The 12,472-nt window shown below is 36.7% G+C and overlaps 1 protein-coding gene across 1 annotated transcript in view; it reads left to right on the top strand.

Annotated features, from left to right (window-relative positions):
* Nucleotides 1–12,210, top strand: part of SMC5 (structural maintenance of chromosomes 5) — a 105,312-nt gene extending 93,102 nt beyond the window's left edge. The window contains exons 18-25 of the mRNA XM_082657095.1: nucleotides 4,616–4,741; nucleotides 7,206–7,250; nucleotides 7,696–7,791; nucleotides 8,357–8,461; nucleotides 8,677–8,796; nucleotides 10,478–10,657; nucleotides 10,734–10,829; nucleotides 11,984–12,210. Of these exons, the coding sequence (XP_082513221.1) occupies nucleotides 4,616–4,741; nucleotides 7,206–7,250; nucleotides 7,696–7,791; nucleotides 8,357–8,461; nucleotides 8,677–8,796; nucleotides 10,478–10,657; nucleotides 10,734–10,829; nucleotides 11,984–12,127 (912 nt within the window). The 3' untranslated portion in view covers nucleotides 12,128–12,210. The remainder of the gene's footprint in view (nucleotides 1–4,615; nucleotides 4,742–7,205; nucleotides 7,251–7,695; nucleotides 7,792–8,356; nucleotides 8,462–8,676; nucleotides 8,797–10,477; nucleotides 10,658–10,733; nucleotides 10,830–11,983) is intronic.
* Nucleotides 12,211–12,472: the final 262 nt, after the last annotated feature.

Here is a 12,472-nt window from a genome sequence, read left to right as displayed (position 1 = left end):
TTATATGTTGATCTGAAAGTTATTAAATGCTTTTTATTCATAATTGTCTTACCAACCCTTTTGTAAGGTTCTTTTATTTCTTACACTATGTTTTGATAAGTTTTGTTACTGACTGATCATAGTCACCAACCACACATTTTAAACAGTCAAGAATGATGAGTAAAAGATACAGAGAATAAGTGTTTGGTAGTTCATTTTCTCTTTCATTTGCTCTTTTTCCTTCTCATGTTTGCTGTCACTTACCCATATTTGCTCTTACCTATTCTTCTGCTGTCCTACTGCATTTGAAACAAAAAGAAATCATTTCCTTCCTTCCTTCCCTCCCTCCCCTCCTCCTTTGGACACACTGCAGGTTGTATTAAGGAACCATTACTGCCACTTCAGGGTTTGTCTTTTACCCTGATCATGAAAACAAGTTCACAAAAGAAGACTGACACAAAAATTCAGTAGGGATTGTATTCGTGAAGGAACTTAGGGATAGGGATAACTAACCACCACTGAGTTTCAAACTTCCTCAAATTATTGGAAGGCAAATAGGGGAAAAAGGGTTCCAGACCCATAAAACATCTCCAGAGGTATGTCATTACCTTCTGGAATATTTTTATGACAAGTTAATAAGCTGACTGAATCCAGATATGGAGGGGACAGATGGATGTACAGGTTACTTGGTTTTTTACTTTGGGCAGCGTTCCTAACCACTCCAAGCCTACTGTCTTCAGCCATAGGTATTATGGTACCTAACTTGCAGGGCTATTTGTGATAGTAAATTCAATAATATATATCATGATGCTTAGTGTGTATCTAGCATGAAGCCCATATTTCCTTAAGAAGTATAGATTTACATCAGGTTTAATATTACAAGAATTGGAAGTTGTTAAATTTATTTATCCTAATACTAAATTTAGAAATTCTGTGCTTTCATCTAATGTTCTTTCCTCTGCCTGCCTGCTTACTACTCTCCCACAAAAAACAACTTCAGAGGACTTTTTTTTCCAATTTAAATGAGATATATGTATTTGGCGGGAAAAAATCCTTTCCCAAGTAAATAGTATTATTGTCACTGTTTACTATTAGATTGATTGAAATAGAATTTGTAAGCTTGTATATTAAAACGTCAGTGAAGACCACTGATTTCTAAACTTCAAATTCGACGTTAAAATTTTAAGCTGCTTAAAGAAAAGATTAAATACTTTTCATATTTCTAAAATATATATGCAGTCCAATATGAACGAAAACTTATGGTTAACATTTGAATTTGCAATCAATTAAATTGGAATGAAGTTTGATTCTTTTCTTTATATGAAAGGAAAATTGAGGAAGAAATGTTTTGATCTACAACCAGTTTTTAAGCATAAGTTTATGCTACCTAGAACATAGTTTAATTCCTTTCACACCAAAATGGCTTTCATTTTGTTTCACTCTTATTTTAATAAATTAAGTAGAATATTTACTGTGTTAAGTTTATGTGCAACATATATTCAGTAAGAAATTCTGTGAACAATCTGATTTTTTCCACTAGAGGGCCCTCTTAGAGAAGGTTTTTCTTGTTTAGTGTCAAGGTATTTCTGTACAACTTTCATAACAATTGAACTTTATCAAAAGACTTTCAGAGAAAAGATAATACTTATTCATTTCTTTCAGGGTATGTACCTACAGAGTAATCTTTTCTGAGATGTTGGTGGGGGATATTTTGTAAGTTTGCCATTTTCTCCCCTTATGTTTTACACAGATGAACTGTTTCTGTGGCCTTTTAACTGTTAAAGGCTAGATTCTATGAAGAAATGTAAATAAGCCCTTTTCACTAGCCTGAATTTACAGTGTTATCTTATATAATTGGACTTTTTCTGCACCCCACCCCCGCAGAAAAACTCAGTAAGAATTATGGGGTGGGGGAAGAACAGGTGCTATGTGAATAGTGTCACAAACATGTATGTATAGAAACAACATTGTCTCTCTTTTTTTTTTTTTTGGCTGCATTGGGTCTTCATTGCTGCGCGCAGGCTTTTCTCTCATTGCGGCAAGCAGGGTCTACTCTTCGTTGTGGTCCATGGGCTTCTCACTGCGGTGGCTCCTCTTGTTGCGAAGCATGGGCTCTAGGCACAAGGGCTTCAGTAGTTGTGGCTCGCGGGCTTTAGAGCGCAGGCTTAGTAGATGTGGCGCCTGGGCTTAGTTGCTCTGCGGCATGTGGGATCTTCCCGGACCAGGGTTCGAACCCGTGTCCCCTGCATTGGCAGGTGGATTCTTAACCACTGCACCACCAGGGAAGCCCTCTGATAAAGATTTTATCAGACATGCCACCAAACAGAAGGAAACTATTGAATGAGCTTTTGTCCTAAGCCCAGAGCCCCAGATATTCAGCTTGGGAATATTTCTTTCCCATAATGTTCTAATACTTCACTTTAGCAAGATCCAGAGGAATAGGAAGTAGGAAGAGAAGACTTGAGGAGTGTTTAGTTCTGTCTAGCTGTCCCATGTTTTGCATTTGCCTGAGTATAATAGGCTCTAGAGAGCAGAGTAAGGGTGACTGGGAGCCTTTAATTTTCTTTTATTTCTCTTGCTGTGTAGGAGCCAAGGAATCCATTCAAGGAAACTTTATATTGATACTAACTGATCAGTATAAAGGCTTGCTTGCATTTTCAGATCAGTCCAGTATATATATACTTTTACTAACTTTTGTCTTAGTTTACTTTCTTTGCTGTCAAACTTGTGTGCATAAAAATTACCTCAGGACATTATTAATAATGCAAATGTCCAAGCCTTGGCCCCAGAGGTCTTAATTGTTAGATCTGGCTTGTGGCTGGGACATCAATACTGTTTAACAAATCTTCCCTCTATCTCACCCCTGCTCTGGTACTTTTTGTGCAGACCAAAGTTTGATGGAAAGAGCAAGCTAAGACCTGTTTTCTTTTTCATTTGCTATTTCCAACTTAATTATCTCTGAACCACATATAAAAAAGGAGATAATACATTTCTTTAAGATGGTAATGAGGATTATATTAATTACCGTATAGGATGGGGGTGATAACCATGGTTGGCACACAGAAGGCATCCCATGATGCCCTTTGTTTTTTTCTCTTTTTTAACATCTTCATTGGAGTATAATTGCTTTACAATGGTGTGTTAGTTTCCGCTTTATAACAAAGTGAATCAGCTATACATATACATATATCCCCATATCTCTTCCCTCTTGCGTCTCCCTCCCTCCCACCTTCCCTATCCCACCCCTCTAGGTGGGCACAAAGCACCGAGCTGATCTCCCTGTGCTATGCGGCTGCTTCCCACTAGCTATCTATTTTACACTTGGTAGTGTATATATGTCCATGCCACTCTCTCACGTCATCCCAGCTTGCCCTTCCCCCTCCCTGTGTCCTCAAGTCCATTCTCTACATCTGTGTCTTTATTCCTGTCCTGCCCCTAGGTTCTTCATGACCATTTTTTTTTTTTTAGATTCTATATATATGTGTTAGCATACGGTATTTGTTTTTCTCTTTCTGACTTATTACTTCACTCTGTATGACAGACTCTAGGTCCATCCACCTCACTACAAATAACTCAAGTTTGTTTCTTTTTATGGCTGAGTAATATTCCATTGTATATATGTGCCACATCTTTATCCATTCATCCGACGATGGACACTTAGGTTGCTTCCATGTCCTCCACAATGCCCTTCTTGTTACACATGAAACTTCTGCCACCTGGCTCTTGCCCACCTTGCCACTCTCATCTTTTACACGCTTACCTCTTCTCCAGCCACGTTGAATTTCTTGTTCCCTAAATAAGCAGGCCCTGGAGGCTTCCATGGCCTGTACGTTTTAAATCACCTATCCTGGGAATACCTTCTGCTGCTCCCTCTTAGTAATTTCTTATTTGTCCTTTAAGATCATTCACTTGACATAGCTTCTGTGGCCACTCTGACCTTCCTCCATCCCTTGCCCACACCACACACATACTCTCTTTGTGTAATTCCTCTTTCTTTTTTAATGTGCAAAATGGGGACAATAATACTATACAGTGCTGTGAAGCACCTAGCACATAAGCTTTCAGTAAATAGTAGCTGTTTCTTGTATGGTAATTAATGACTTTGTGTATCTTCCTTCTTATTCACCTTTCTGTATGCTCAGTGCATAATAAAATACTGACATTTGATAGGTTCTCAGTAATTATTTGGTGAAGGAACGAATGGGTCCATGAATAAATGATAGCTACCTGAAAGGTGCTTGGAAAACTATCAAACATTATTTAAAGGTTTTGCTTACATTTGAATGCTGAGGATTTGGATATGAAGCCTACATACTGTATATATCAAATTTTATTAGAGTATAATTATACATAGCTAAATTAAACTTTCAGAAAAAGGCAGTTAAATTTAAATTTCAGAGCTCTTACAGATTCAAGAAATGCCATATTATTAATGTCCCGATATATTGTGAAGTTTAAGTTCAAATTTAACCTTTACAATAAAATCAATCATGGTTTGAGATATGTTTTCGGATGATTTGCTTATCACAATCAAAATTCAATAATATATTTGATATAATGTGGTGGTTTAATAAAATAGCCCTCTGACTTAACAGTAACATACAAATTTTCAAAATATTTCTTTTTCTTGTATTAGCAACATTTCATCGAGTTGGATGAAAGTAGACAGAGATTATTGCAGAAATGCAGGGAACTTATGAAGAGAGCCAGGCAAGTATGTAACCTGGGTGCAGAGCAGACCATTCCTCAAGAATATCAGACAGTAAGTATAAAAAGTATATAACGCTACAAGCTAACATATTTCAGACAGCTATTTGTAAGCTTAAAGTGTGTTAGGCATTGTACTGGGCCATGAAAAACACGATGTGCCATAAAATATGAGATCTCCCCACCCCCCCGCCACCAGTTTTAAACTGAGTATGTATGTAAAGTAATTTTGCTCAACGAATTTTCTTCACTATACTCAGACTTGGACACCAGTCAGTCTTAGTGCTTCATACTAAAGTTGTTAAAACATGGGTATTATTTTGCAAAATTATTAATGCCGTAACATTCATTCTTCCAGTAAAAAGCTTTTTTCCCCAAGCACCCTTTTAATAGGTAGGGTCAGGAGACGGGTTATAGCTTTTCATGGAAACATAGTACCAGTAATTGATATATAAGGAACAGTAAAGAGAGGTGATATTTAGACAAACGAAGGCAAAATGAAAATGTTTTCCTGGAAATTAGGGTGTTTATTTACGGTTGAGTGGGAGCTGAATCTTTATGGCTGACATCTGTTGCTAAGGAAAGGAAAAAAAGAGCCTTTCTTTCTTTACATTATGTGTATTTTATATTCTGACATATCATTCAGTTAGTAAAATGAGAAGATGCTGCCCTTTCTTCCAAGCTCTACCACTAATTAGGTAGCCCTGTGACCCAAAGCTTTATCTGACAGGTAGGAATAATACCTTGCCTACATACTTACTCTCTCAGAATAATGTCAAAGTAAAATTAGAAATAAAATTTTAAATATCTGGTATTTGTGTGGCTTTTTTAATTTCAAATGTTATCTATTTCACTAGATAATGAAATGTCTGCTAAAGATACAAATAGAACTGGAAATAAAACTTATTTGGATTATAATTTTCATATCCTCAAAGATTGTGCTTTATGCTGTCAGACCCAGAAACTAGGGAGAATGGATCTGTTTGGATACATAATAGGAATTTAGTAGATATTTGTAAGAAAATTGAGGGGCTATTGTTTCTAAAAATAAACCTTCTCCAGAATACATTGTGTTTATAAAATAAGTAAATACTAGTACAATATCTGTACTTTTTCTTCCAGAAAGTAGCATGATTCTGTCCTTGATACATGGTACTGTTTTTGAAAGAAACAAGATTAGAACATAGTTCATGTGTTCATTAAAAATGTATTGATTACCTTCTATATATCACATGCACTGAACAAAACACACATACTTTCTTCTCTCTTGAATTTATATTCTAGTCTGGAGGGTGGGGAAGACAAATCAAAAAGCAAACAGATTATTTCGGGGATAGTAAGAGGTACTAAGAAGAAGAATAAAACAAGGTAAGGGGCTAGAGTGTCAGGGAAGGCTCCTTTGAGAAGATACTATTTTAGACGAGTCTTGAATGAAGAGAAGAAATCAGTCAAGTGAAGGTTTGAGGGAAAAGCATTCCAGGCAGAGGAAACAGCTCATACAAAGCTCCTGAGGCAGAAGTATACTTGGCCTGTTTCAGCATAGAAAGAATCTCAGTGGGGCTACAATTTATAATCCAAGCAGAAAGGGGGGCAGAAGCCAGATCCTGTAGGGCCTTATACACCATAGAAGGAATTTTGGCTCTATTTTGAGATGGAACCCACTGGAGAATTTTAAACAGAAGAGTTATAGAGGTAGGACAACTTCCGTTTGTAAAAGAGCACTCCAACTGCCGTATGGAAAATAAAGTAGGGATACCAGAATGGAAGCACAAAGACCATTTAGAAGATTATTGCTTTGGACCAGCCAAGAGATTTTCGTGGCATGGATTAGGGTGGAAGCATTAGACACAGAGCAGTTTACAGACTTGAGGTATCTTTTAATGACAGAACCAGCAGGACTTGGTAATGGATTTGAGTTGAAGGGTAAGAGAGAGAACCCCTTAATTTGTTCATTTACTGAGATGGAAAAGATTGAAGGACAAATCAGTTTGCTCAAATTGGTGGGGAAGGTGAGGAAGTTGAAGATTTGTGTTTCACCATCTTAAATTTGTCTATTAAAGAGTCAAATGAAGATACCAAGTGTTTGGCATGTGAGTTCAAATCTCAATGGACAGGTCAGATTCAGAAAAATATACTTAACAAATATCTGAAGGCCTATAGAAGTTGAACTGCTTTCCAAAAGGTTAGGGAAAAAAAGACAGGTTAAGATATTAGATTAATGCAGTGTGTTAGGATCTTTTTCAAGGTTTCAATATTCATTTTGTACATTGTAGTACATAAACTTTCGCAGGTTGTGGTGAAAAAGCAATGTACTGCTTTGCCTCGCCCCACAATAAAGTATCTCCTCTAATTTGTCTCTGTGGCATGGTCTCAGAAGATAGTACTGTGGTGAAATTCTACTGTCAAAGTAATTGGATTCTTAGGATGCTTTTGTAGTTCTTCACAAGTACAGTATAAAGTTCTAACTTCTTGCTCTCTTTCAATGCCCCACATATTCTGGACCCATTCTACCAATTCAGCAAGTACCCACCATTCCAAATGGACACAACTCCTCACCCCCCATGGTATGCAGTGCTCATTCTTTTTTCCAAGCTCCTGTCTCCCCTCTGCCTTACTTTTCCCTAGCCATTTGCTTTAAGGCCCAGAGATGGAATCTGGGCCTGAATTCTCTTACTCTCTTGTAGCTCCTGTAGCATGAACTGATACTTCCTTTCTCTGAATTCCATAACCTGTATGATATGTACTGCTTATTTTAATACTCAGCATCAATACATTGCCTTAAGGTGTTAGCCCGTGTTATTAAGTATATACATTTTGTTTTCTTTTAAAGTATAAGCTTTTTGAAAGCAAAAAGCCGTGTTTATAATTCCTTTGATTCCTTATTGTGTGCTAGCATGCTGTTCAACACATAGTAGATACTTACTAACTCAGCAGAATATTTTTCTTTTAACTATTTGAACTATTTTCACTGTACTATCTATAATAATGGACAATTTTTTTCTTCTTTAGGCTTTCCAAGATCTTCCAAACACCTTGGATGAAATTGATGCTTTATTAACTGAAGAAAGATCAAGAGCTTCTTGCTTCACAGGACTGAATCCTACAGTATGCCTCTTTCCCTAATGCCCACTGCAGCCACCACCGTCACCACACCCTCCCCCAAACAGAAACGCACGTGCGCGCGCGTGCGCGCGCGCACACACACACACACACACACACACACACACACACACACACACACACACACACACACACACACACACACACACACACACACACACACACACACACACACACACACACTTCCCTCCAGTACTTGCCTCCCACTCTGTACTGGAGCTCTTGGTAATAATAAGCTAGACAGCAGGAACAATGTGCTTTTAAATGCCAGATTCTGAATCTATTAGAATTTTAAATAGATTCTTCCTAAGGAACACAGTGTTCTGTGCCTTTTCTTTATAAAAAGAATACTTGGGCTAACCTGAAATACTGCAATGTCTATTTTTTCAAGGATAAAAAATGGCATTTTCAGTATGTTACAAGAACATAAATTAACTGCATACAAACAATGCAACAAAAGTGGCATTTTCAGTTAATGTTTTAATTGATGCAAATTTTTCTATAATTTTATCCTTTGGTAGATTAATCTTAAAGATTTTTTTTCTGCCAGGTTGTTGAGGAGTACACAAAAAGAGAAGAAGAAATAGAGCAATTAACTGAGGAACTAAAGATAAAGAATGTTGAACTGGATAAATATAGGGAAAACATTTCACAGGTAATTATTCAACCGTTTTCTTTTTCTCATGTGCTTACCATTAATCATATGGGAATGTAGGATAATGCAAAATGAAATGATACATTGCATTTTTTCTTAGAAGCGTATGTTCTCATGACCAGATTGATATTGATATTAAATTTGTTTTATATAAAGTTTTGTATCAATGCAAGGACACTTTTTAAATTGTGTTTTTATATTGCCTTTACTTGCAGGTAAAAGAAAGGTGGCTGAATCCTTTAAAAGAGCTGGTAGAAAAAATTAATGAAAAATTTAGCAATTTTTTTAGTTCCATGCAGTGTGCTGGTGAAATTGATCTCCATACAGAAAATGAGGTAAAATTGCATTTGAAATGTTTCCTGGCAAGTAATTTTAATTATATGCTAAAAGTACATGTAAATTGTTTATTTACTCTAAAGTTATATCTGTGAAAATTTTGCTTACAAAAAAATTGTCCTAAGGAAGGAAAAGACCATATATGGGATTCCATCAGGCTCACTTTTTTTTTTTTTTTTTTTTTTTTGGTGACATTGGAGATTAGTGACTAATACCTTACAAAGTCTTTTCATATCCAGTCTAAGTAATGGTTATTCAGGTGTGGTAAGCAAATGCATTGCTTTTTGAATCTACTACTCGTTTGAAGAGTCATAAACAAATTGGTAAACATAACTGAAACATAGTATAGTATCAGTGGTTTCCTTTTGATCAAAAATTTGAGTTCACAAGAATAAAAATATTTAGAAATTTGGTACTAATTTCTTGAGCTACGTTCATGCATTGCAGTTGTGGGTAAAATAAGATTTCCATTAAGAAATGTGTAGGGGCTTCCCTGGTGGCGCTGTGGTTGAGGGTCTGCCTGCCGATGCAGGGGACACGGGTTCAAACCCCAGTCTGGGAGGATCCCACATGCCGCGGAGCGGCTGAGCCTGTGTGCCACAACTGCTGAGCCTGCGCATCTGGAGCCTGTGCACCGCAACAAGAGAGGTCGCGATAGTGAGAGGCCTGTGCACCGCGATGAAGAGTGGCCCCAGCTTGCCACAACTAGAGAAGGCCCTCGCACAGAGACGAAGGCCCAACACAGCCATAAATTAATTAATTAATTAATTTGGAAAAAAAAAAGAAATGTGTAAAGAGGGACTTCCCTGGTGGTCCAGTGGTTAAGACTTTGCCTTACAGTATAGGGGGTGTGGGTTCAGTCCCTGGGTTGGGGAGCTGAGATCCCACATGCCTCTCAGCCAAAAAGCCAAAACATAGAATAGAAGCAATATTGTAACAGACTCAATAAAGACTTCAGAAATGGTCCACATCAAAAAAATATACATATTAAAAAAGAAATGTGTAAAGAGATGAACTGGGATGTGCTTCAAAATAATTGGGAAAGAGGAGTGGGTGGAGTTATAGATGAAACAAGATTGGTCAAGTATTGATCATAGTTGAGACTAGTTGATGGTAGATACATTAAGCTTATTTTAGGGTTCTAATTTTGTAAATGTTGAAATTTTTCCCTTATAAAGCAAGGTAGCACCTTTATTTCCCCTTAGGAACTTTGCCCCATGACTCCTTTATCTGCTTAGTGTGATACATAAGGATAGCAAACATCATTTCACTTTAAGTTTTAGTAAGATATTAGACCTGCCATGAGAATTGTCATCTACATAGTGTGGGCTTGTTAGAAGGAAGGGATGTGTTATAACATATAATTTATAATATACTTTCTATGTACCAGACACTGTGCCAAGCACTTCTAGGCTTATCTTGTTTAATCCTCAGAACCATTCTATAAAGCAGAATGGTTTAAAACCGTATTTTATAAATAAACTGAAACAGTAAAATATTAGAACCACTTACTCTCTGCAAGCTCTAGAGGTCTCCAAGGATCTATTTAGATAAAACTAATATCATGAGGTTTTAAGTTCTTTACTCTTATAATTGATTGATTCAGTCTATTTTCAAAAAATTGTATGGAATTACCAGAGAAAACTCTCACCTTTCATCAACTTTTTAAATGTTTTATAGGAAGACTATGATAAATATGGAATTCGAATCAGAGTCAAATTTCGCAGTAGCACTCAACTACATGAATTAACTCCTCATCATCAAAGTGGAGGTGAAAGAAGCGTTTCTACCATGTTATACTTGATGGCACTTCAGGAGCTTAATAGATGTCCATTCAGAGTAGTTGATGAAATCAATCAGGTATAGCTTATTCTTTTATTGGGTTTCACTGTATCTTGTAATAGATTTAAATCTAATCATTATTGTCATTGTTTAGGGAATGGACCCAATCAATGAACGGAGAGTGTTTGAAATGGTTGTAAATACTGCTTGTAAAGAAAACACATCTCAGTATTTCTTTATTACACCAAAGGTAGGTAATAAGTAACCTAAAAATACTCATACTCAGAAGTCCCTCGTGGCTAAAACATGTAGCAGATTTTGGCCCAGTATGTAAATATGAGCAGGAACACTCCCAAAATAGAACTGAAAAGATTATAGTAATATTTATATTATTAAAGGGGACAAGTTCCAGTGACATACTTAATCAGAAACCTTGTTATCAGAGGAAGAAACATAGGAGGCATAGTATTATGTTCTAGAACTGAGATTTCCTCCATGCTTTTGGCACTTATTCTTCCTCTAAAGAAGTTCCTCTTTTAGCACTAAAAAATGACAGGAGAATATAAACCCTAGAACGCTGGTCCTTCTCATTTCTCCAGAAAGGTCTGTTTTGGTGCTGTGCTCTGCCCTTTTTTAATTCACCACTGCCACTGACTTGGCCCAGAGGCAATCCTAAGTACCCCGTGATCTTCTGTTCATATATTAACTTTGGAGAAAGAAAAAGAATTATCTTCACAGAGAATTTTCCATAAGCTAGGACCATTACAATGGGAAATTTTCTTTTGTGGGTCAATTATAAAACTGATGTACAGTAATCAAAGATGTATTTATTAATGTAATCAGATTTTTTTTAACTAAATTGTTCAATGAAAAATTTCATTGGAAATCCTATCTTCAATTTTTTATTGAATAGTATAATCTGTCTTCTTTTTCCAGCAGATACCCTGTGGAGTAGCTAGATCTGTTAATTCCCTATTGTTTACCAAACATGTTGGCCTATAAACCAAACCTCCCTGTTACATACACTTTTCAGGCTACGAATCTATCACAGTGCCTCACCATAGAAGTTGCTTGAGAAGTGTTTTGTGGATAAAAGAGTGGAAGTATCCTAGGAAAATTCTGGAGGACACACTTTTTCAGGGTCAACCTAAGAAGTTGTATGATCCCATTTGGCCTATGAATATAGAGGGCTCCCAAGGCATGTTGATGATTCCTTAGGCCGCGCTTCAGATGCGCTAATTCAAATGAGGATCACAGTCGGGCAGGGTGTATATTGAATTGAGAACTTAAGAGTTTCATTCATATTACAAATAAAATAATATATTTGACTATACACATGTAAGGTTGGAAAGTTGTGCTTCGTAACGGAAAGCATTATATGACGGTTTGTTTTAACACTTACAGCTCCTGCAAAATCTTCCTTATAATGAAAAGATGACGGTGTTATTTGTCTACAATGGTCCTCATATGCTAGAACCAAACAGATGGAATTTAAAGGCTTTCCAAAGGAGGCGGCGCCGTATTACATTCACTCAGCCTTCTCAATAAAAGTAAAGGGCAAGAACTTTGGGACTTTTCTGTTAAATCCTGTATATAAGTGTGGCTCAACTGAATAAAAGTTAGGAGATTCATTAAGACTAAAAGATCAGTTATTTTTGGAAACCCACTATTAGATACAAATGGGTCGATGAAAAGAGACCATAATAACTTCTTTTTGTGGAACATCATCTGGTAGTAAAAATTAAGTCTTCTTGAGTCCTTAGCACTCTGACCATAAGTCATTGGGTCCCCATTTTTAAAAGTATTTGCTACTCAAATCAAAGGTACAGTGGAAGGGCTTATCAATTACAAGAAGTTTAGTTGGCATGGTAACCCTGAGCTTTACTTGCAAAG

Source organism: Grampus griseus (genome assembly GCF_964374135.1).
Source record: "Grampus griseus genome assembly, chromosome: 6".
Classification (NCBI taxonomy): Eukaryota; Metazoa; Chordata; class Mammalia; order Artiodactyla; family Delphinidae; genus Grampus; species Grampus griseus.
Note: the sequence above shows the minus strand (reverse complement) of the source record. Positions and strands in the feature narration are given on the sequence as shown.